General features: G+C 37.2%; 2 protein-coding genes across 2 annotated transcripts; one reads left to right on the top strand and one right to left on the bottom strand.

The window, feature by feature from the left end:
• The first annotated feature begins 885 nt into the window (after positions 1 to 885).
• LOC137402890 (uncharacterized) lies at positions 886 to 6,613 on the top strand. The gene is made up of 5 exons (XM_068089397.1): positions 886 to 1,415; positions 1,619 to 1,779; positions 2,506 to 2,835; positions 5,139 to 5,268; positions 6,412 to 6,613. Exons 1-5 carry the CDS (start codon positions 1,007 to 1,009, stop codon positions 6,510 to 6,512), a joined length of 1,131 nt encoding a protein of 376 aa, XP_067945498.1. The 5' UTR covers positions 886 to 1,006; the 3' UTR covers positions 6,513 to 6,613.
• A 1,422-nt stretch (positions 6,614 to 8,035) lies between these two features.
• Positions 8,036 to 12,987, bottom strand: LOC137399186 (transmembrane protein 41 homolog). Its single transcript, XM_068085188.1, has 8 exons — positions 12,872 to 12,987; positions 11,997 to 12,169; positions 11,090 to 11,258; positions 10,509 to 10,637; positions 10,085 to 10,178; positions 9,108 to 9,212; positions 8,607 to 8,745; positions 8,036 to 8,439 (listed from the first exon to the last, which is right to left on the bottom strand). Exons 2-8 carry the CDS (start codon positions 12,106 to 12,108, stop codon positions 8,270 to 8,272), a joined length of 918 nt encoding a protein of 305 aa, XP_067941289.1. The 5' UTR covers positions 12,109 to 12,169; positions 12,872 to 12,987; the 3' UTR covers positions 8,036 to 8,269.
• Between the last annotated feature and the right edge of the window lie 12,371 nt (positions 12,988 to 25,358).

Consider the following 25,358-nt stretch of genomic DNA (forward strand, 5'->3'; position numbering starts at 1 on the left):
AAAACAGATGACGCCGAACAGGTAGCGCCGCTTTTCACAATAAATACGTGTATTTTTGTTTGGTTGTAGACATACGAAGTATTTGTTAATATTTTTACTTTGCAGAATAGATGTTGCCGCTTAACAAATCGCTATAAATAAAAGTAGAAGAAGTGCGTTCCCCATCAATTTATTGTAAAATCACCGCAATCGTGACTTCTAAAACACGTGGAATTGATCAGAAAACGTGCAAAGTTGTCGATGCAAACCAATAATAACTGCAGTTACACCATAGCTCAAAATTAAAAGGTCAAGTCTAGTTTCTTTAAGTATGGCCAAATAGATGAGTTTGAAAAGAAATTGGAACGGATTGGGCGATGTGCATGTTTTAACTGTTCGTAAAATTCTTATCACGTAAAATTTTCTAAAACAGAATATTTACGTTGAAAAAGCGCCCACTGTATTCCTAATGTTCGAGCCCTAGCTACGATTGCCCAAGTTTCTTGTGTACTACGAATGTAACCTTCTCTCACATGTTTTTCTCATATCCGGGGAACGCTAGTGACCAAGATAAATCATACGGTATACATTGCGGAAGCAATTAGCATAGACATGTAACCTCATCATTTAATAATGTATGATGCTGTCTAGAGCGCTATTTTAATGCTTGTCAGTATTATAGGAGGTACGTAATAGTTTCTACAGCTTTTTTGCTTTTGAAAACATAGACGTAAAAATTGGTAGACTGGGTTTAGCCTTAGAGAACACTAGTGTGGAATACATAATATATACAGCGCCTTAGCCTAAGGCTCTTAGGGTAGTAAGTGCAGTTAGCTAAACGCTCAAACGCTGGAGCACGGCTTGGAAAATCAACTCACGTTCTGTATATATAGTTATATACGCACTCGCTCTACGGCGCTCTACGGCACTCTACGGCCGCTGCTCACAACCTAACACGCTTTTAGAAAACTAAACACATTCGGTATAACAAATAATAAACGTTTGCATCATTGCCTAAAGTTACCTAATGGCTGCTGCTCAGTTGCAAAACGACTTTCGAGATGTTCTTGAATTAGGTCATACATGGGGAATGTCGAAATCTGAAATTCAAGATTGTCTGCGCGTTGTGGTAGATCTGCATTCTCCCGCTAGCATTAATGAATCGTCATCTCAGTCAGATGTGCGCCAGGAGCAGTTTCTTGCATCTGTGGGTCGCATCATGTTTCTGGTCTACCGTTTCCTAAAATGCATCGTGATTGGATTGGTTGCTGTGGTAATTCTGTTGGTAATTATTTATAACGCCATACTCCTCTGCTGCTTCCTTTCACCCACATTTGAAAATCGCATCGGCAAGATTACTGCACCCCTAACGTATCCAGCTATGAGATATGCTAGAATTTTTTTTAAGCCGTTAGCAGATACATTTGGAATTTCAGGTGAGCTGCCAATTATTTTTAAACACATGTATACGATATGTTCAAATCTATTTAGAATGTGCCTTAAGACACATATTTTGCTGACAGATTCAAGGAGACAGACTCTCATGATGTACATTAGCTAATACCCAACTAAACCTTTGCATGTTAGCAAAGTTGTTGTTTTTGTATGCTTAACAGTGCAATTTTAAACTAATTTTCAGATGTTTATTCATCGGAATGTTTAGTGGAAAATCCTTTCTTCGTGGATCCAATAGAAGATTGTGGACCCTGCCAAACCAAGTTTCGCATTGTTGAGCTAACCAGTTCCAGTGTTGATGACATGGTTGAAAGTGTTGGTACGCTTACCCCATTTTTTGTGAAGGTAAGTCGCAGAAGACACACCAATCTTAGTTTTGACAAAACTACCCTCAGAACATGTCTGCGATAAAATTTTTAGAGTGAGCATACGCAAACGCTGTTTTAGATCTAAATGTATATATATATATATATATATATCACGATATACACTTAGATCTAAAACAGCGTTTGCGTAGGTTCACTCCTAACATTTTTAGACGAATATTTTAATCACATTTTTACAAAGTAATATGATTTTTATGGTTGTACATTTTTATTTTATGTATTTTTCAGTCAGCATCAGTTTTTTTATGAGCATATATACAAGCATTTTTATTTCTCTTACTGAGACGAATACACACACACTTCTTCAAAATGTTTTTTCTGCGTTGAAAAATGTTGATTTTTTGTTGTGGGATTGTTGTTACCCTTACCGAAGTGACTTAACTGTACGTTCCAGAAAAGAGATTATTTCATAACAAACACATTTTTATTTATGATTATAACTTGTGAAACTAAAATTAAGTTGAAAGCTATTGGTTTACAACATGCAGTAAATATGTGTGCATTTGAAAGAATCTTTTCTTCATTAGCTTTTTTTATACTTCTGTGTGATACATTTCACTTAAATGCCTAAAAACTGCAAAATCAAAAACTTGATTAAACTGAAACTTACTTGACAAAAACTTGAAAGTGCTGATCAAATTGGTTGAGCTATTCTCCTTATTCGTTAAAATTTTGTTACTTTTAGAGTTTCTCAACAAAGAAAATAGACCTGACAGCATTACAGAAAATGTACTATGAAAATGAAAAGCAGTTCAAATTGGGTGGCAGCAAAATGTTTGCTAGCAACATGGATGATGTTTATAGCATCACAGATTTCTTTAGCAAGTACAATCATGAAGACATGATGAATGAAAGACGGGGCACCGGATATGTTGCTTGGTACACAAACAGTGTTCCAAGTTCACAGGCTATTCGAAAATTATCTCCTCGACCGGAGTTTGTGTTAGAGCAGTCAGAAATATCTCTTTTGAAAGGGATATTCATTGAAGGGCCTTACGCTGGGGACCATATATTGGTGAGTGCCCTCCTTTATATACATGCACGTTGAACAAACAGAGAGTTAGACATATTTGGCCTATTATATATAGTAGTTCTACCCGCATAATCGTAAGTGGGCATTTCAGCGTTACAGTTAGCCAACTAGTTCACACTATGCTGGTAGCTGTCTGCCATCATCACTCTCTACAGTAACTAGTTCAGCCTTGCTGGATTTTTGTTTTGCCTAAACTAGAATAACTATTTTCCAATTTTTCTATAAATCATAGGAAATAGCTTGTGACTTTGAGTTTGCAGTACATTCTTTAACAAGTTTTAAACCGCTGTTTCCTAAAAGAATTCAAAGACATTTGCACAAATATAGAAAATACTTCAAGCAATATTGAAATATTATATTGTAGCCATAAATCAGTGGTTAGATAACACAAAGACTACTAATAAAAGCTTCAGTTCAAAGATAAACTTTAGACTTTTGTTATGAGAAATACTCAAGGTGCACAACTGGTGGAAATGTGCCAAAGTCCCTAAATCTTACATGGCCTTAGCCAATTATGATTTTCACTGAATGTGTTAATGGCATCGATTGCCAGTAGGGGTTTGTGTGCTTGAACATGTTTTCTATCAGAGTTAAAGGTTGACTTGCAATAAAATTCACATTACAGTTATTTGGTATCAAAAGATTCACCATGTCTTACTCTGTTGTGTTGTAGGTGCCAAATATGTGGGAATGTGATTACAAGCTCTTAAAAGCTCAATAACAAACAGTTAATCGCAGCCACACGAGACCGCCGTAGTTTGGATTCTCTTTCCAAAACGGCTCAAATGTGACGTAGTTGTACAAAATGGTTTCTGTTTACACTTTCATGCAACCTTATTCGTCGAAATATTTTCACAAATATACTTCACGCATTCAATAAAACCATGTCTATTGTTCTTACGCGTCTCTTTTGTCGTCATCGTAATGCTGTCACTTTTAGCAGTGATATCCTATAACTTACCGTAAAAATTTGTTTAATTTTTTAACCTTACCTCGAAGGAGTACATATCATTGTCTAATAATCATGACGAGCCTGTTGGTCACCTATGATAGTCGAAAAGTGCTGCAAAAATTATTTTCGAAGTATTGGGTCACATGATCAGATTACGACTTGACGATTGAATAATGCCGAAACGAAACTGTAAGTAGCGAGCTTCTATATATTTAATACGGGGTCTTCGGTAAAACCCGAAGTGTGTGTCAAAAACTAGTGCTACGATAAGTTTTATATTGAGCTTTTTATTGGCCTTTCAATTCACGTGAGAACATCACGTGACAAGACAATAACCAAATTTCATGGCTACGTCATCGAAATAAAGAGATTCCAATCTACGGCGGCTTTTCGTTTCTGAGCTTTTAAGAGCTTGTAATCACATTTCCACATATTTGGCACCTACAACGCAACAGAGTAAGACATGGTGAATCTTTTGATACCAAATAACTGTAATGTGAATTTTATTGCAAGTCAACTTTTAAGTGTCATTATGCTTACTTTTTTTTTAGCAACCTAAAACATGTTCCTTCAATTGTGATTGCAATTGAATATGGAGTGCGAATACCAACAAGTTTGCTTTATTACCAGGTTTGGCACAAAAAGATTGCAAACTAAATTTTTACTTTAGATCGTTGATTTAATTCATGATTTGAACCATGTTTTTTTGGAAAAAAATTGAGATTTATAATTTTCTATAATCGGTGTTTTTTAACAAACAATTTTGTTTCAATGTGTGCGTAACAAGTTTGTAAAAATGGGCTTAAATATTTCATACTGTCTTTGTATGTCTTTGCCTTTCATTTGAAACTGCTAGTAGCTCTACTCCACTGACTCACATGTTGTTTACACATGATAATTTTATATCACTGTTTAACGCAAGAAATATAGGAATTGGTTAAGTTAAAGCATATTAGTTGCTAATACTGAAAAGTGGGTTTGTAAAGCATTCTGATATGCAAGACAGTTTGCATGAGCAACAATGAACGAAAAAAATCATTGAAAAAAATTTTGAAGCTCCCTTTGGCAATCCTCGCAACAACAATAATTAGCCTCACAGAATAAGTACATGTTATATGCATTTTGATCTGTAATACATGTATTCACAAACAATAGTGAGATGAAATTGGGAGGGGGGAGGAAGGAAATCGATGAAAGTGTATTTTAATGATAATTCTTGTTTAATTGTACAACAGCCTTTACATGCTCAACAGATCTCTGACTAGATGGATTTTGTATGTAAAGGTTTAACTGTACGTGAGTTGTACTCATGCATAGCACACTTTGGTTGCAGCCAATTGGAGGATTTGCAAATTCCTGGTACCTGCAAGCCCAAGGTGAGCGGCGGATTACCCTCTGGCCTCACCCAGACTGCACCAGGAAATGTAATGAAATGAGCATCACCCTGCAAGCCGGAGATCTTGGTATAGTATAATGAAACTTCTGATCTAACAGATGAGTTGCATAGCGTTGCATTTTAATGATGACGAACTTTGTCAAATTTTTAAACAAAAATCTCTGAATAATTTGAATTGTCTTTAATAGAATTTTATGATTTTTAAGATTGATTACTGTCGACTACTCAACACCTTGACTGACTTTTAGGTCTGATGCTGTTTCCTAAGATACGAATTTTACTGCTGCTATAATACAATTGAACATATCTGAAACCAATCACTTGCAGCATCACATCCTGTTTTTTGCCCAAGAGTTGTTCAGCAATAAAGAGATAAATCAAAGGTTAAGATGATGGACAATGTTTATCCTTCTTTAAATACCATAAAACCTCTATTTGAACGCCATGCACTCAAGTTTTAACCCTTTCCTTATGGTGGTGTTTTATTAGAAGTGACATTCAAATAGAGGTTGGTGTTGTATTTTTCAAATCACTTGTCAAATTTCCGAAAAGCTAAAATTGTCCTTCTTCCGGTCGAAATGAATCACAAACGAAACGAAGCGGCTAAATTAGTGGCTAAACAATATTTTTAACAGAGCAAAACTTTTACGCATTGCTGTTTGAAAAACCTTTTGCCAAAATAATGATAAACATTTAGCCGCATGGGCGCAATATATAGTCTGAAAATAGTAGTAGACTGTATGGTAATTACTGTATGAACCATTCTTCTCCTATGTCAAAGTATAAAGATCACATTAAACAAGGAACTACTGTTAGTATGATAGTTATTAATTATTTTATGGCCTTTCAAGGTTTCAAAGAAAAAAACTAAGCTTTGGAGTTAAAAAACCGACTTTGTTACAAACACAACCACGGAAAAAATAAATCGTAGATCATGTAACAGAGACGTTATTAGTACCATTTTGTGTAAACTTTTCTACTGATCACTCGATATTGTGGCTTAGTAAAGATCAAAGAATGTTTAAGTGGTTGTCAGATAGAGGTGGCGTTTAATTAAAGGATGGCGCTCTACTTTTCAACCCTTTTGCTATAGTGGCGTTCAAATTGACGTGGCATTCAAATGAAGGTGGCGTTCAAATTGAGGTTTTATGGTGTGTATAAACTTTTGGCATAGCATGCAAATGTATAAATTAAGTTGTCTATTTTGTAGTGTCTTACCAAGACCAGTTCTGGAGACTAGAATCCTCGCCAGTGATTGGACAGGGCAGCCAAGAACTCAGCATTGGATTTGCAGCGAGCTTTGCTCTTTAGTGGCTATAATATCAACTATTGTCATAATATGTAAGAGTTGACACTGCTCATGGCGTGTAATGATTTTTGTTCTGTCTGAATATAGCTACTAAAACTAGTTATGCTAAGTGTTTTTAGTTTTCAAATAGCCAGAACAGGCTCGCACATGGTGTATCAGACGCTCCATTCTCTGCATTTTACGTAGAGTAATAGAAAATAGTTTGCCCAATCTAAGTGTTTAATGTTGTTGGTAGGTATTTGATTGGCCAAATCTACTTGCATACCTTTATATCACTACATTTTGCCTCAAGTTTATATCTTGTCATAGAAGTTTCTCACCGTCAAAGGACTTCCTATTTTATAGTTGGCGGTTTCCTTATTGCAATAAGAAACTTTTGGCATAGCATGCAAATGTATAAATATGTATGCTATGCCAAAAATCTTTTAGCTTAGGTGGTTTGGTCAATGACTGATCTTATGGCATAGAAGCTAGAGGCTGTTTACAGCCAGGAGTTCCATTTTGTACATATGTGGAGTTCTGTGATCAAAAAAATTGTAACCTTAAAAGCTTTTGTTCAAAGTTTAGATTAAAGGTTGCCACAGCAACACCAAAAGTTAACACAGCACCAACCGAGCAGCTGTACAATTCATGTATTCTGGGTTGCATAAATACCGCAAATTAGTACATTTGGCTTTACCATCAATTCTGCTATTTGTTTCAAAAGTTCAAGTGAACTCCAGAAATGAAAGATTTTAAAAAGCTATCCCGATTCAAAATGGTACGCCTACATAGGTACTAGTAAAACCCTAGTAATCCTCGTGAGGTCAATCAACCACGAAGTCCTATTTCTCACTATTCAAATGCTCACTTTATAAATCCTCATCTCAAATAACCTTCATTTTTTTACCGATCTATTGTTTTATAGTACCTATAAAACGCAACTTCAGCATTTTTAGTAGGATCAGCAAGCTCAGTTGAACTTTTGACCGATATATATGACTGAAAGGGTGGTGAAGTGCAAGAAAAAGTCCATGAAAATAATTAGTTCATTTTTCAACTTAATTTCCACAACTGTTGTTTCCATAACCATGTTTTGTTGCTGATGTCAACTGCAATAGTCCAGCTAAGTTGTTTGGCTGAAGACCAATGACCTATATGGCAGGTACTACAAATCAGATTGTTTGGCTAAATTGCTCTACGCGTATGACACCAACATCTGTGCCAAAATCTCTTATGTTCAAATGTAATATCACTTACAATCAATTTCTGATGGGATTTTATCAATGAATCTTTGCATTTGCTGGTTTCCTGATCATTATCTGCTTCATTTTCATGTTGTTTGTTACATAACACTGTTTTCAATTGCACAAATAAACTAAATCATTGATCAGCATGGCAAATAATGTTTGTAGTTCATACTAGTTTTGTTAGCTTACATGGCATAAAGTTTTCATGCTTTAAAATACCATAGCTTCCAATACTAGCAATACCAAGCTAGCAATACCATAGTCAAATTGCCCTTGAAAATTAGAACTAGGAAAGGTATGTATTTTGCTTAACTTTATTACAATATTAACCGCTACAGGGAGTTGAGTGAGCGACATACGAAAAACATGTTAGCATTTGACAGAAAGACACAAAAAATGCATCTCAGTAACATTATTTAGACATATTCAAAATTGGCATTTATAAATAAAATTGCCTAGAGCCTATATAAAATACATTCAACATTGATAATGTCATTCCATCGCTTAGATTATGAGATTTGTTCGACAAGCTATTCTAGACGATTCTTCAGCTTGGTTTTATATAGAACAGGTAGGAGGGAGAGAGTAGCGAGGCCTGCCAAGAATATAAGTCTACTCCATGTGAAATTGCTTGTTGACTCTGTCATGTCATAGAGAGTTGTGCCGGTTTGAATAGCCAAAAAAGATGGCGGAGCAACTCCTGTATGCACAATCAATCACAATTTCGCAGTTGTCATGTTGTAATAGATATATCACATTGCTAAGTATGAACATCCATGGCGTATGACAAGCTATTAACATCCATGGTGTATGACAAGCTATTCACTTTGGGTTTAACTTATCAACCACAAGGAACCATGAACTCACCTATAAATGTTCCCAGCACGAACGGCATGTAATTAACGCTTATTACGGGTGAAGCGATGTTGATAAACCAATTTGGGAGGAATGGGGTAATTCTGAGGAATATCATGTAATTGAGCATGTGTTCTCTATGCCTATCCACCTGACAAACAAACAACTGGGAAGCTATACCCTGCGACTTGATACTTGTATGTAGTATTTTACAGACATACATAAGCTAGCGTCTAATCGGAAGTGATATATAAATATTGTAACAAGACAAAAATACCAATTACACCTGATATTAAAGTCCAGCATAATACAGATCTACATGGCCATATCTCAAGACTATCTCTCAAATTTATATGATGCAAATATTTGCAATTGATAAGTGATAAAGTAATTTCTCATGAAACGGTTTCACATAGTGCTAAAAATTATCAAGTAACTTGTGACCTATGTAAACTAACCTAAGGACACAGGTCAGAGATCTTGTATATAGACATTGTAAAGAATTCAACAAACCTGGTCAGACCAAGATCTCACCCGGTCAGGAAAGTATCTCACTACCAGACCTCTACCGACAACGGAGAACAGCCCGTAACAGCAACTGGCCCCCAGAGCTGAACACTGCAAGCAATCGCACAACTATCTACATGCATGTTAAAATAAATGCATCTCAAACAGGGTTCATGTTAATATATCATCAAGTGCATCTAGCTAATGCTTTTCTTTTGCTAGCTTGTCTATATTTTTCAACTGAACCCTAAGAAGCGATCATTACAGGTTGATTTGAGAAAATGAAACCAACAGTCTCCTGGTTTGAATACAATTACAAGCATTGACGAAAACTGAACGGCTTCTGGTAGAGTCAAACCTTGACACAGATCGATTTCATTATTTGTAGTAAGCTGAAGTTGCTGCATATTGGAGCAAGTACTTTCTTAATCTCACCGAGAAGACCTGAGCCGAAAAACACCAACCAATACATCAACATTACTGCAATATTATAATATTACTGTATATCAAACAAAATAAACAGCCTAAGCCATATGTTAACAGTACATTAATTATGTAATGTTCAGTATAAAGAGTCTTACTGCAGCATTACCTAAGAAGCTCGTAAATCGAGTTTGACTTTTCTAACGTTCACCAAACCTAGTTTAATGCATTTTTTCTTCATAATTCTTATGCTTTATTTTAAAACTCCAACAGGTTTTCTATTTTCACTTACAAAACTGTAATGGCTACAGAAAACCAGCTGTGGTATGTTAGAAATTACTGATACGTCAAGACAAATTTTTGTCCAATTATTATGTAGTATTAAAGTGTATGTAGGGGTGATAGAAGTTGAAGTCTTTACAAAACAGTTTTAGCTTTCCATTGAAATCTTTAGCAGTTGAAAAACTTGAACTCTTTAGTGCAAAATAAATTAAACACAAATTGAAGCTCACAAGACCTGGAAAGAGAGGTAAGTACTCAATGGAAGTACAGGTACTCACAGAGCAAACAAGAAGTAGTGCCTGATAGGGAGGAAATAGATATCCACTGAGCACACTCAGAAATATTGAGCCAGGTATGGCGAATGTTTGCAAGCTATAACCATCTAATAAGGAATCAACTGTTTCCAAGAATATTTGAAAAGACGGGCTAACAAGCAAACAAAACACCCACTAATATTATATCCCTGAACGCTAGCCCTATAACAAGGCAATGAGCCATTAGCACATCGTAAGATATTGCAGCAGCTAATGAGCATGTGTCAACGTATTATTCAGTTATTATTTAGCCTAACATCTCCGAAAATAAAGATTATACAAAAACTGTTTTTACTTCACATTTAAAAGCTCTGCCAAGGATGGCAAATCACATAGCTTGAGATCCTCAAAAAGTGCAATTAATGTCGAGTGTGAGAGCAAAGGATACAATATGTAAGTTATGGAGAAGGCAGATAGGACCTGAAGATAATATTGTGTTTTATGCTTTGTAAGGACAAGACCGAGCTGCCTTGCATCTTCCATATTCCTTGGAAGTTTCATATGGACTTTCTCCTCCCTGTCATCAGCCAGTATATCAATTTACCGTATCTTAATCAGCCACAAAAATAATATACCATCTCGCAAGCTGGTCATACCTTTATACTCCACTATGGCCAGCGGCCGTTGCTGTTATTATCTCTATGACTAGAGTCAAAAGAGGATATTGAACTTACAACGTATGACATTATAAAAGCTTAGTGAGGCTTGTCACACGGTTTCATAGTTCAAAGTAACAATGCCTTCATTGGACAGCTGCCCTACAACCTTTAGGTAAATATGAAATGTGACAAGAACCACATGTACCACATGTACCGGGCATGTACCTGCGTGGCATACGCTATTAAATAACCTCTAGAATGTATGGCTTCACCACTGCGGCTCAAAGCTAAGGTAGAATTAGCGCAATAACAAGTAGACATACTATCAGATAAATGGAACAGCTTGGAAGTAGTATCACAGGCTACTTACTCATGAAGCTTTGGAAAGTAGGAATAGGTTATGTAGAGTATAGCAAGGGCTGTCAGAAATGTAACGCAAAGTAGCGCTAAAGAACTCCTTTTACTGACTGTGTTTGTGCTGTCTGGGAGCTCATCTCTTTTGCTTTTTATCTTAGTATAGCCGTCGGATTCAGGCAAGTCTACAAGCGGTGTAACCAATTGCGAGTCGTTTATAGTGTAGTGATTACAAGCCATCTCTCCGCGGTGATCATACCCCATGTGACTCAATTTGTCATGAGAAACATCACCTGCGCCATTACTTACTACCTCCAGCAATGATAAACTTGAATAAATACAGCTTAAAACCTACCATTGACGAATAAAGCGCCAAGTTCAAACGTGTGGCCAGCACTAGTGTTTCAGCAATACAGTCCATTTACAAAAAGCTGATACCAAAAATTTTTTTTATTGCAATTATACAAAATAAATGAAATATTGCGCAACTTCTACTTATAAGATTCAATGACATAGAATTGAACATAGTTTTAAATTTGAAGTAACTTTGTTAATCAAAAGCTCAGAAAAACAACTCTGACGATTGTCTGGATATAAAAACAAAAACATCAAAAATGCTCTTTTTGATGCTGTGTGCGCCTGAAATAAATTGCCTAAGGTATGCTCTTTCTAATTTAGTCATGCATATTTCTGAATACATAAACAATCGTGTTAAATAAGAACAATCCCATAAAATATACTAGTAAAAAGGGTAAATATAAGTTCGATCAGAATGTTTTACTGTAGATCAACAGATAGGTGATTACTGACGTTTCTCTTAGACCATAAACAGATGCAACTTCAAAAAATCATTAGCCCAGTAGATAGATTAGTGGCTTCTTCCTCTAGAAGAAAACAGGTAAGCGGAACACATATTGGCATACCATGGGTAGTGTCTGGCTCACTTCTGTTATATAGAGGTCGTCTAGAGCGAACGTCCTGGCTACTTGACATACCATTACATTCATTCGATGCTCTGTGTGCAGCTAAAGACATTCTGATGTTCTATTAAATTAGACTAAGAGTTGAGTCACTTACTGTCTTCCTGGTATGACTTCTGCAAAATGCGAAACACAGTATTACAAACTAGGTTGTTAAGATAAAACACTAAAGACGGCCACTGTTTAATCAGTAGTATGTACTAAATGCATTAACAGTGGTTTTATAACATGTTGTATAATTATTTTAAAAACTATAAACATGTCACTTATAACAACTTGCTTATTAACCTTTAGTGATGCGATACAACTAATTGCTTTATGATAGTGTTTGTTATTAGGCTCATTGTTAATGTTTTAGTAAAAAACATCTTTTTGAATAAAATATATCATCTCCAACTAGAATTATTATACCCATTGCAAAAAATAAACGTGATTAAATAAAACAAATGTCGTACTAATATTTTAGATAAAAGAACTAGCTACAATGATTTACATGAACATGTGGTTTATACTCAAAAATCTACATATTTTCATTAGCGATAGAGCGAGCACTTTATTCACGCGTACTCGTTTTGCAGTAGCCTAATGACTAAAGACAAAGCTGCCTGAAACGGCTAACAAATATACATGAAATTGTAAAATCAAGAGCAAAACACTATTTTAAATAGTTTACAAATACCTGCCTCATTTCAATGAGGCATAAGTTTTGTGTGCGCTTAAAATTGTCTTCTAAAATTATGAAGTTGAAACTTTCAGCACGAAATTAGCCTGAATATCAATGATCTGTATAAAACTGCAATGACTTCGTTATGACTTACACTTTAAGTAGAGCAGTTATAGATCAACGAATAAATAGCAGTGGTTTGTGGCTTATAAAAGGTTCAACTTATTTGGCAATCGCCTATGTTTGTAGAATCATCGCTGTAAGTCTTTGGCTTTGGAGGATAAGAGGTTCACAAGTACTAATTCCTAATCGGTTATCGGTTGATATATATATAGTCCCGACAAATTAAAAAAATTAAACATTGGCTGATAGGCTAATCAGAAGTGTGAAACTTGTGGTGTGACTCCTGCAGAACAACTTCTATGAAACCGCCCATCGTCATCATTGAGCACTACTCTAAAATCGCTGCGTCTTTTTTGTACTTTTTCGACACTCACCAAATAATTACTACGACGCGTTTCTATGGAGACAAAAACTTTCATATACGTACACGTATATAGCGTACGGCTAAAAGAACATCGATACTATTAGTATTGTCTAATACTTATGTATATAGTTACATCAATGATATACAGCCCCCACATTAGGGGGCTGTATATCATTAGTAACATGCAATGAAGCCCGTCACTTGAACTATCTACAGCTAATGAAAAATAATTTCAAACAAGATATTCGCCAGTTGAATGAGGATGTTGGTAAAAGAAGCTGTTTTATAATCATGTGGGATAGTACATGTATGTAGATATTCGAGGCTTCCTAGTGATTAGCCAGTAACACGGGACTGACTTTCATGGAAAGCCAGGGCTTTAACAAGCTAACTTTTTACAGGAAAGCCGAGGGACTGACAGGTCTCGATATATAAGCAGGAGTTTAACAGAAGCTTGGCAGAAGGCTCAGCGGAGAGCAAGTGAGCTGATCATCTGTATTGCCGTGCTTCTACTGACAAGCAATATGCGCTGTGAAGATTGGACTTGTGAGTCCATTGGGTAGCAATGAGGCTCCTGATTTGGTTTGCCTACGGGTTGGCAGTAGGGACTGTTGTGAGATCGGTGACAGCATCCTGCTGTGGGCGTGTATTGCCGTGGTGGTGAAGACAGGTGGCAAAGGGAAGGTTGGTGTGTCATCGTACCAGCTTGGTGCTGCGCAGCCATATTCTTGCTATATTGCTAACAAATCAACCACCTCGCTTTTATTAGCTTGAAGCAAGAAAAAGAATGCTCTTCAATACACCCGCGTATATACATTTAAAAACTTCAGTAAACTGAGAAACCTACAAAATCATGTAGGCCTGTGTAAGAAGCTTTGCCTCCTAAATCGGGTCTGGTTTTCTTAGCTTTAGTTCCTGAAACATAGTCAGGCACTCGAGTGACGCCTGCATATACAACATGCTCTTCTTTTTTAGCTTTGAACACAGACACTGTAACTATTGGTGTTCAAACATAAATGTTACCACTCACAGGAATCATGTTAGGATGCAACAAGCTTCAGACACAGCCTCTGACATGCAGGTGTACTATTCTCTGGTACACTAATAGGGCCTGCAGTCATCATGAGCATGCCAAGGTGTTAATTAGGAGTGTACTAATAATACAGGAGCATGAAGATAGCCTGCGAACTATATGTTAACTTAGTACTAAAATCGAAATTGGCCTTACCTGTATAGTTTGAGTTATCCTTTTTCCATACCAACTCTCTGGGCCGTAGCAGCTCTCGTCAGCCATACTTGTTATTTCCAGCCCTAACCTGCAAGTTTTGAGTACATGCCTGTTCCTGTTTCTGCCTGCTCCTGTGCCTTGACTAGGCATCTGGGTCACTCTCTCCTACCGACATCATCGGGCCATTTGAGTCATGCAGTGTGAATCCTAAGCTCTTCCTCAGAGTCTGGCTCCTCTTTTATTAGGGCATCCTGCGCCTCCATTTGCTCAGCCAATAAGTTTTTTTAAGCTACCATGCTATCTGTTTCAGCATGGCTAGCCTCACAGCTAGTACATGTTGCTGCTGAAACAGCATATTCTGCACTTCCCTGATTTGAGATGTGGGGAGCTAAGTGAACCTTCTCCGCAGAGTTACAGCTGCTTGCCTGCAGATAGTTTTGCCTGAGCCTCATTAACCTCCCGGTTAGTGCATGTTGCTGCCAAAAAAGCATCCTCTGCGCTTCCCTGATAAAAGGTGTGGAGAGCTAAGTGAGCCTCCTCGCCGACAAACAGCTGGTTGTCTGTAAGTAACTTTATCTTAGCTTGAGTAGCAGGTAGCTTAGCGCCCTTCAGAACTTTGTTTTTTAAAGTAGCCAAGTTTGCCGAGGCATCCTTGAACTCCTTGAGCTCATTTCCTATGTCCAACTGCAGCTGTCTCAAACTGACCTCTACAGCTGCAATACCCTTTCTATACTGTCCTTCAATTATTGACTTGCGTTCAGCAAGGACATGTTTACACTGTTGAATGACCTCATGTGACATGAAACCTGACTGAACCTTATTAAGGACGCTGCTCACTTGATCCAGGAAAGGTTGCGGTTCACCCTGAACTACCTCTGTATAGCCGAAGCTACGAGTATGTGCTTTTGTTTTTGGACCCACTTCTTCTGAGCTGGTACTATTTATCATTGATACCTTTCCTGGTCAATCTTCATTCCTGTCTTTCTCATCTCCAGAACTTTTACTTTTTCCATTAAATTTATTTGTCAAGTTTTGCAACTTGCCATCATCTGTAAGATGCAAAAATAGATTAGCGATAATGGGTCAGGAGGCAACAATATAACTGGTTTAAAACTTTTTGCACATAATGCATTTAAAACAGCTAATAATTTTAGCTACCTTAACTCATTTATGCCCACAAGGTTTTTCCTCAATCATTTTATAACATGAACTTCAGTGACCATAGATCTGTATCTCCTTACCAATTAAATCTCTGCTTTGCCTACCACTTTTAACTCACAACCATTCACTGCAGTCAGAACACTTGATGGCTTCCTTGACTGTAAATCTACCATGTTGGCTACTTCTTTGGTTATTGTTAAACATTCAGCCCCTGTATCAATCACAAAATCAACCTAGTTACCAATTATTTTTAAAGTTTTTACTATTTCATCATTTAGGACCATATAAAAAACCTATATACTCCTACTGAGATGACGGGAACAAGTGCAACCCCTGTCTCTTCTACTTGAACCTTTGTCCATACTCCTATCAATTTCGCTACTGCTACTTCTATCATCGCAGTACCTGTTAATAGCTTGTTTCCAAGAGTCCTCAGAACCATTTTTAGCAAAGTTAACACTAGTATGACCTTTCCTGTTGCAAATAAAACACTTAGCAGCAAAACAATTGTGCAGCTGGTGTTACCAACTGCCACAGTTGTAGCATTTATCACTTTTAGGTGAAAGTTCACCCTTAGATCTAGTACGACAGTTATTTCTACCAGCACTAAAATCTCTAAAAGACCCACTAGAGTTTCTATATTGGCTCCTACATTCATGTGTAGCAGACTCATGACGCGAAGATCTACACCCAACCTTGGAATACCGCTTCTTAGACCTATTCTCATAATAGTCCTTACATTCCTACTGAGAGATTTTATTACCTTTTGCACCTTCACTAGAGTAACAACTAGCGCTTCCAGTTTTATGTTAAGATTGCCTAGAAATAATGGCCATTACTTATGAAACCTCGGTACCTCTAGCTGTAGCCTTAACATCTTTTATTACAGCTTCTGATTCATGAGCAAGTTGTTTAGTCATGAGATTATCTGATAACCTTGCCCAATATAAATCATTTTCCTGTATCAATTGCCTATAGCTTTGACTCTCGGAGTCCATTAACATCTATCGCAAAAATTATCTTTCCTGTTATCATCACCACTCAAGTTTAACTTTCTGCTTAGTTTCTCAACTCCTAACATATAGCCGTTTTAGTATTAATCCTATGCCTGAGAATAAGTAACGAAATTGATAGTCCTAACATACACTGTCTCTTCTCCACCATATATTCTTTGTAGGTGTTCCATGGCATGCTCATAAATAGAGTCATGTGATTTCAAACCAAATCCTACAGATTGTAAAGCCGCATGACCATCTTGTGCACTAAATAATGCAACCAGTTTAATGCAACCGTTAAAATTATCCTGACCTCCTTCAGTCTTACTCCTTTGCAGAGTGGTAAGTTTTACACATAAGCCAAATTCTATTAGCCAAGACTTATACAAATTGGCTGCATTACTATTGTTAATAATTAATAACTAATCTGGAGAATACATTAATATTGAACCTGAATGCACCCATCATTAAGAATATCGAAATCGCCTCTACCAGGACCACCACTCAAAAGTAATCAAATACTTACTCTCGCTCTTCCTGAAACGAACAGGTTACTAATTCTTGTGACACAATCCCTGAACACCTATCCTTACACCACTCTCAAATATGTACACGGGCACTAAACACTGTCAACACTGTCAACACTGTCACTGAATTAACTTTTTTTGGAAACCAGGTTTGCCTACAACGTCATATTTTATAATCACTCACCACGTCTTCACGAGCCTATAGCAGAAAGAAGAATGCTCCATAATACACCCTCACATATATGCATGTATATATTTGGAGACCTCAATAAGCTGCGAAAGTTACATAATCCTGTAGGCCTGTGTAAAAGGCTTTGTCTCTTAAAGCCAATCTGGTTTCCTTAGCCTAAGTTTTTGAAACATCATCAGGCGCATGAGAGACACCTGCATATACAACAGATATCAAAAAGAAGAAATGCCTAAACCACATGGAATGTTTTGTGTTAATTGTTGGTAGATTATTTGAAAGTGTGGAAATTGCTAAGTTATCTTTCTGAGTCATACTTTGCTCACCAGAAATTTCCAGTTCGTGTTTTTTATTTCAATTACCAACATATCGGCAACTGACAATAAACGTTACTTCGGACAGCACTACTGTCAAACAAACCCAAAGCTCAACTGCCGAGTGGCCAAACAAGTGAAAAACACAAATCTCTTGCTCAGAACAGACTGTAAGTAAAGGAGAGCATTAATAAGGAGTAATTGAATAGTAGTAGTGCACTCAAAATCTCCTCTACTACTAATGTTTGTGTCCAGGTCAAAGTTTATTACGTAACATAGTTGCAAGTATCGGGGTGACTTCCTAGGACATTGAGAGCGTCGGGTATCTGAAATTTTCTCGTTGGTTGCATATTTGGGAGCTTCCTTTTCAACACTGCTAGCAACCTTAGTCTCCTGAGTGTGGGCTAGCTGGTGATCTGCTGACATCAGTTCGAGTGGGCGAATGTCTCTTCGATTTCTGCATATAATGTCATCGTCACTGAACAGTGAGTATGATCTGTCACTGAGTTGCTTGTCAACTACATTCTTTCTCCATTGGCGATGATGATTTTGCCAGTCGCGAACAAGTACTGGCTGTCCTTGGAGCAATAGCTGTAAATCTTTCATTTCTTAAATCTTTCATGCTCCGTCTTAATTGTTTTTTTTCCCCTGACGATTTTTGAGGATGCACTACCCTTTGTTGAGGAATTACTGATTTTGTTGACTGACCCAAAAGTTGCTATATTGAACTGGTATTTGTTGCTTCTAAGGGAGTGTGCTGATATTCTAGCCGGGCAAGTTTTAGATCTGGCCATCTACATAATATGTGTCTTGCACTTTTCACTGCTGATTCAGCTTTGCTATTCAACTACAGGTGGTGTGGTGAGCTATTAGTGTGTGTAAAATGCTAGATCTTGCAAAATGTGGCAAATTGGTGTGAGGTGAACTGTGGCCTATTATTAGGTATGACAGTCTCCGGAATTCCGGTAAGTTCAGAGTTCTTCCGGTACATTGTGATTATGTATTGTCCCTTTTGCTTAGAGAGTCATGTTGGCATTCGGGACAATTTTTAACATGTTCCGTAATATCACTTGTCATTTTTAGCCAAAATACTATGTGGCGTGCTTTTCACAGCGTTGAATTGATTTCATTGTGAGCCACATACAGCAACATTAAAAGCTTCCTTTGCATATTACTAGAGATAACAACCCGCGAGCTTCATTCCTTTCTCTATCGGGAGCTCCTCCCTGGTTACAATATATATTTATAGGTCGAGAAATCTGTCTCTTTTAGCGGGTCTGTGTAAGACAGGATAAGTCTTGCAATTTGACATTTTGTGCTGTGGCTGATCAATCTCTTCAATCAAGTACCCCTGTAGCGATGAGCCCTAGTTGTTTTTACAAATAGCAAAAAGGTGTTCTGAAGGCTGTGTGTATTTGGGTATCTCAAAGTAGGAGCCCTGAGAGAGTAGATCTGCTCTGTGCCGCTCTGATTCCTTCTGCCAGCTAACTTTCACGTTAGGTTATTTTTGTAGTTGGAGCAGCATAGTTTGTAATCTGTGTGAAATTTTAAGAATTAACTTTTTAAAAATCGCCACAAGATTTTTATGGGCTGTATGAATTGTCACGTCTCTCTGTCCAAATATAAATTGGTCAAAGCGTTCGACAGCAAACACAATATTAAGCATTCGAGTTCTAAAGGTAAGTAATTTTGTTCACAAGTCGTTAGGCTCCTACAGGCATACGCCATTGGCTTTTCTTGCTGAAGTAAGGCTGCACCAATGCCTGCTGTTGACGCATCAGTTTTTAACAAAATTGACTGTGCAAAGTCAAAGTATTGTAAGGTGTCTTAGTTTGTCGGTAGGGTCTTTAGTCTGTCAAAAGAGTTAGCTTAGTCTGGAACCCATTCAAAAAATGTTCTTGTTTCAGTAGTTTTCGCAGCTGTTGTGATTTGGCTGCAAGTTGTTGACAAACATGGACATATATGTCACATATCCAAGTGCTTCATTCCCTGTGAGTCTGTAGTAGTTCCATTTTTAGTATAGGTTGTATTCTATTAGGGTCTGGTTTGATTTCGCTTGAGGTCACTAGATGATTGGCATATAGTAGATCGTTTTGTAAAAACTAGCACTTTTTCTTGGTGAGTTTGAGTCCAATAGCCTATGTACATTCAAACAGTGCTTTTAGATTGTCGCTATGCTGTTGGCGAGTTCTGCCGCAAACCAGTACAACATCAGCCACTATTGTCATTCCAGTCAGCCTGATAAGTCCTTCAGTCAGTCTTTATTGAAACTTATCAAAGGGCATGAGGAGATAATTGTATTTCCTTTGGGTGTCCAAAAGGTAGTAAGTCCTGCCGAGCAATCATCAAAAGATATCTGGTAGAATCCTTCCTTTGCATCACACAGTAAAAAGTATATGGCTTGGTTCAGTTCCGGGTTACATCATCGATCATAGGTATGAGTGGCTGGTTGCGTTTAATTGCCTTGTTGAGATTCTGAGGGCAACTCTAACTCTCAGACTCTGATATCCCCATTTGTTTCTCTCACCGGCTGTAGGTGGTTAATCTAGTCTGGTGCTTAATTTATGTTAGCAACTATACCACGGTCTTCAAGCTTCCTGACCTCCTTGTTTAAGTCATTTTTCATTGAAAGGAAAACTTTACGTGGTGGGACTTGTATGAGCTGGCAGCCTTTTTTTAACACAATCTTGTAGACACCGGAAAATTGTCCGAGACCAGTAAAACGTCATCAGAGTCTGTCAGAAGTTTGTGAATGTGGTTGTAACAAGTAGTTGAGATCATATGTATCGGTTTTTTAAACTGCATCAAATTCATCTTTTGGTGTGTGCTCCATGAAAGTAGGCTGTGTTGGTTGGTGTCTATCAACAAAATTTTGCGAACAGTGTAGGTTCTATTTTTTTCCAGTACGGTCAGTTGGGTCTAGCTTCGGGAAGTGCAGAGTCAGGGTTGCGTTTGTGCATGTCAAGTGTGGTTGCCTTAATCGTTCATAGTCATAAGTGCTCAAAGTGTTACAAGAGGCAGCTGTGTTTAGTTTAAATTCTTTTTTTTTTCTTGGTTGTCTTTGGCTAAGACTGTCACCGTGGTGAGTAGTTTGTGATTTTTGACTTGCAGTTTTTCTGTTCACTTGTTCATTTTGTTGCTCCTCATCACCTGATAAGTAGTTTCAAGAGAGCTACATTGTAGTTCACTGACTCCTGTGTGCTCTTGGGTGTCTGTTTAAAACAGCATACCGAGGCATAGTGGTTAAACCTGTTGCACTTATTGCACTGACGGCTGTATACAGGATACGACCTGGGTGGGTGGTTACTGCCAGAAATTTCACATGTCAGGGCTAAGGTAGTTTGGGTATTGGCCTGTGATAGTCTTGTAGGCATTTTGTAAGGGCGTTTGTGTTTTACAGAATTCACTAGTTCATTTTTAGTCTGACCAGTCATAGTTTGATAGTCCCTAGTAGTAGTTTCATCTTGTCTATAAAACTCATATGCCTTAGTCAAATCCATGTTGAGTTGTTCAAATAGCTTTTTCTGGTTTTATCATTTTCTTGTTCGAGAACCACGGCTCGCAGCATCCTTTGATCATGCATGATTTGAAAGTCACATAAGTTAGCGATGGTATGCAGCTGCGTGATAAACTCATCTGCAGTTTTGTTTTCTTGTTTACAAGTGAATAATGCATGTGTTTTGGCCATTACATTTATGCGTGGCTTACAATATTGGTCGAACTAAGTGATCATTTTGTCGTAATTATTTTTGTCCACATCTGTCCACGTAAAAGTGTCATATATTTGGTTGCTTCGTCTTCCTATAGTTATCAATAACGGTGCAGCTTTTACCTTAGTATTTGTGTCATCTTTGAACATAGCGGTTCAGAAAAGTTCAAAGTCTTTTTCAAATGTCTTCCATTCATCAGGTAAATCAAGTCCATCAGCAATCGGTTTGAGTGTTAAAAGTTGCTCCATAATGTTGTGGTTTATTTTAAATCATTGTTTATCTAGAGTACCATGTTTTGTATGAGCTGCTGGTAGAATATTTGCTAGTAGAGTGAGGCATTACTAAGTTATCTTTCCGAGTCATGCTTTGCACTCCAGAAGTGTCTACTTCGTGCTTTTTATTTTAATCACCAGCATATCGGCAAGTGGCAATAAACAATATTTTGGCCAGCATTACTGTCAAACAAACCTATTGCTTCACTGCTGAGTGGGCAAACAAAAAGAGAACACAAATCTCATGCTTCGTACCTCATGCTCAGCACCAATTGTAAGTAAAGGCAAGCATTAATAAGGAGTAAATGAATAGTAATAGCAAACAAAAGGTACATTAAAGGACTATCAAGAAAAACAATAATTTCAGAAGCATCAACAAACAAATTAGGCATTTCTAGTTAAACAAATCCATCAGAGAAGATGTGTGAATTGGCCTGTCAGAAAACTGCCCAATGAAATTAGGGACAAACAGAGACAACTGTAAAAGAGAGCAGCTCCAATGACTCAAGTTTTTTCTCCTTTGTCTGCTGATCCTGTTTTTGTTCCATCTATTGAGACTCTTTCTACTGCTAAAGCCTTTTTTGTTTTAACTGTTGAGCCTTGCTATCAATGGACTGTCATGGGTCTCGTTAGACTGTCGAGACTTGTAGACGTTCGGGACTGAGCGAAAGAACATAAATGACCGTTTAGCCAAGATTGTAGCTTTCATTGGCTATTTAAACTTTCTGTCATTAGCAATATTGTTATAGAATGTTGGTAGTTGTGTATTTTAATTGTTGGTCTTGAAGATATGAAGAAGTATCTTTTACTGGTAAACATCAGTGCCATCAGTATTGTTTGTAATAGCTTAACGATTTACTAGTGTCTGAGCCAGTATTAATCATATAAGTTCACCCAACCAAACGCACAAACTAAACATAGTCAGAATAGAATAAGATTGTTAAGCAAATACAATACTGATGTACATACATAATTGTGTATAACATAATTCCTCCCAATCCAACATAACACACCAAGAATTGAAGAATTAGTTAAAACGGTTATGTTAAAATAAAACACAAAACAACACAACATGTCTTAAACAAAGAATGATGGAAGGTTGACGGGCTGGAAAAACAGGCTGCAATCAAGGCTATGAGCAATTTCATCACATCTTCTCTATTGCAGTCGTAGACGTAAAGAGTGTTAGTTTTTATTGATGAGTTCAGGATCTTGTTGCCAGAGCAGGTATATTTTTACTATTGGTATTTGAGACCGTTTGCTGTTACTTAACATTATAAACAGATATAGGCTAAATGTAATAGAGACCAATGTATGGTTGTCATAGTCTGTTCATGATTGATTGATTAATTGTTTGATCTGTCATTATTCCGCTATAAAATAGATGGCGTGTCAAACAAATAAATCATTATTTCAATTTTAACTGCTCAGTGCCGCTGTGAAACTTGGTAAAATATTAAAAAGATGTCCCTTTAGTTCTTCAATAAGAACCACCATTTGGTGCTAGCAAAATATATGAACCATCAGTCAAACCCGTGCTACTACTACGATGTTGAGTCTGTACTCTAACTATCTCTCCAGCTTCAAGGTGACTCAACAGTTTTTGATGCTGCTCACTCTACAATGACTTTCAGAACAAATATGCTAAACCTTCAGTGTCAAGCTTCTTTGGTGCAAGCTGAGGGTCACTCATTGGTAAGGGCACCTGGCTCTTCTGCTAAGGTGATCCCAGATCTGCTTTTGGGGTGTCTTTCTAGTTCACAAGTGATAGATACATGTATATATCACTGCCATCATAACCTTCTTGATATTTAGCACTGTTTGTTCAACAAGACCGTTTGCTTGGCTGTGTTTTGATGAATTGTAGTCTGTTCTACATTTCAGCATTTCGCAATTAGTTACAGTATATCCTTTGGAGGGATATTGAGACTCAATTCTAGAAATAGTTGGATAGTTTGTTTCGAATTTGGCAAAGTTGGGCCTTAACTTTTAATTATGAAGACAGTACGTTGAGGTAGGTTACCATAATTCAGCTTGCGCAGGAATCTCCTCCAAGTAAATATCTTGTTACCACTCAAGCAAATATGTAGTTAACATAGCAAGTGGCTGATTTGGCCTTGGGTATGTTGCCCTTGGAATATTTGGTTGATGCTTTCAAATATTTTGCCATATATTGCATTTTTGTGCTAAACTCTCAATATCAATTGACGTAAAAAGGCAATACATTATTTTCCTAGCTCTTCTTCAAGTAAGTCAATGTCAGAGTCCACTTGATACAGCAATGGTAAGTAATTTACGCAAAGTGTCTTCGGTACAATGATCTTAGTGTATCTGTACAAAATGGTGCCAACGTATCCAATTTCCTTACAAATTAGGAAATACAGTTTAGTATCAATGTAAAGTGCTGTATTCAATCTGCGCCATCCTAGTTCACGAACTTTTGCCAGTCTTCTGTATATTTGACCTTGCTCTGAGGCATGCTACATCATCAAATGTTATACAGTTTTAAACACTGTCTAGAAAACATACCTTGATAAACTGCCATTTCCATAATAATGCCCTCTTTGAGTATCCTGAGTAGTAATATATGAGTAGCGAATACCTTTGGCATTTGAAATGGAGCAGGTCACCTCTATGTATTTGCAAGGGCCCATCAGGAGTGACTGTTGGGTTCAGAAGACTTCTCTGACTCTACTTGGCACACTCCGCATTGCCTTATCAATCTCGATAACATTTCACATAGCTGGCTACCATATAATTTAGCATTTTAGTTAAACAACTTTCTACCTAGAGACAAATACAAAGTTAATCTTCAAGCATTTGCATTCTTTAAACTTATAAAATAATCGGTAGTCTCTAAAATTAAGAACCTTTTGCCGATGTGCCCTCGTTTGTAAAAACTAAACAATTCCTGTTTGTCACATGGCAGTCCCAGACACTCGAGACTGTTCAACAAACCTGCAAATGCAACCAAATCTAAAGTCTTTGGAAATTTTGAGCTATATACTTTTCAAAAATGCCGGAGTTACACAAAGGATTTAAAACGCCTTTTTAAGCCGTTTTTGCAATTTGTGATTGTTATAAAATTATAGGAATTAGCATCGGGCTTGTAGGGTTTTTGCAAATGAGGGCAAGATAGTGAAACCTTTGACTATGTATGGCTGTCACAAAGTAACTATTCGTTACATATTCTATCAGTTTACGGAGCACCGAGCATTTTTCCTGCCTATTTTTATTGCTTCAAGGTGATTTTTCAATCTACCAGTATTTAAAAGTACTACTTTTGAACTATACTGCTCTATTCAATCTATCATATCAACATCAAGCACCATGGGTTTCAAACAGAGATGACCAGGTAAATGCAACTGGAGCTTGATAGAACTTTTCATTATTGGAATGAATCTTGGAGTCACACTTGTAAACCCTAAGCCAAAATCGTTTGTTCTTGGCAATCAACATGTCTAGGAACTTGTCTCTTTACAAAATGGTCAGTTTATGATCTGCTCACCGTCAAGACATATTGCAGAATTTTTTTGGGTCTCCACTCATATCAAACAGTTTTATCTTCATGGCTGCGTATCTCTGTCAATGAGTCATGATCATTAATCAAATACTTGGAACTAGGTATATCTGGTACTAACTCTGATATAGTCTTCACACTGTGACTGCTAAGATCCATAGTAACAAAAGCCTGTCGGAGTAAAACGTACATAGCCGATGCTGAAGATTCTGTGAACAACTGCTTTACTAGATTGAATGC

This window comes from Watersipora subatra, chromosome 1 (genome assembly GCF_963576615.1).
Source record: "Watersipora subatra chromosome 1, tzWatSuba1.1, whole genome shotgun sequence".
In the NCBI taxonomy this organism is placed as follows: Eukaryota; Metazoa; Bryozoa; class Gymnolaemata; order Cheilostomatida; family Watersiporidae; genus Watersipora; species Watersipora subatra.

Coding starts and splice junctions, on each gene's coding strand:
- LOC137402890 (XM_068089397.1), top strand. CDS start 1,007: ATGGCTGCTGCTCAGTTGCAAAACGACTTTCGAGATGTTCTTGAATTA. Junction 1,780..2,505: donor TTACCCCATTTTTTGTGAAG/GTAAGTCGCAGA, acceptor TGTTACTTTTAG/AGTTTCTCAACAAAGAAAAT. Junction 5,269..6,411: donor CCTGCAAGCCGGAGATCTTG/GTATAGTATAAT, acceptor TCTATTTTGTAG/TGTCTTACCAAGACCAGTTC.
- LOC137399186 (XM_068085188.1), bottom strand. CDS start 12,108: ATGTCTTTAGCTGCACACAGAGCATCGAATGAATGTAATGGTATGTCA. Junction 11,259..11,996: donor TGAGCCAGACACTACCCATG/GTATGCCAATAT, acceptor CACCGCTTGTAG/ACTTGCCTGAATCCGACGGC. Junction 10,179..10,508: donor TTCTCCATAACTTACATATT/GTATCCTTTGCT, acceptor AGATGGTTATAG/CTTGCAAACATTCGCCATAC.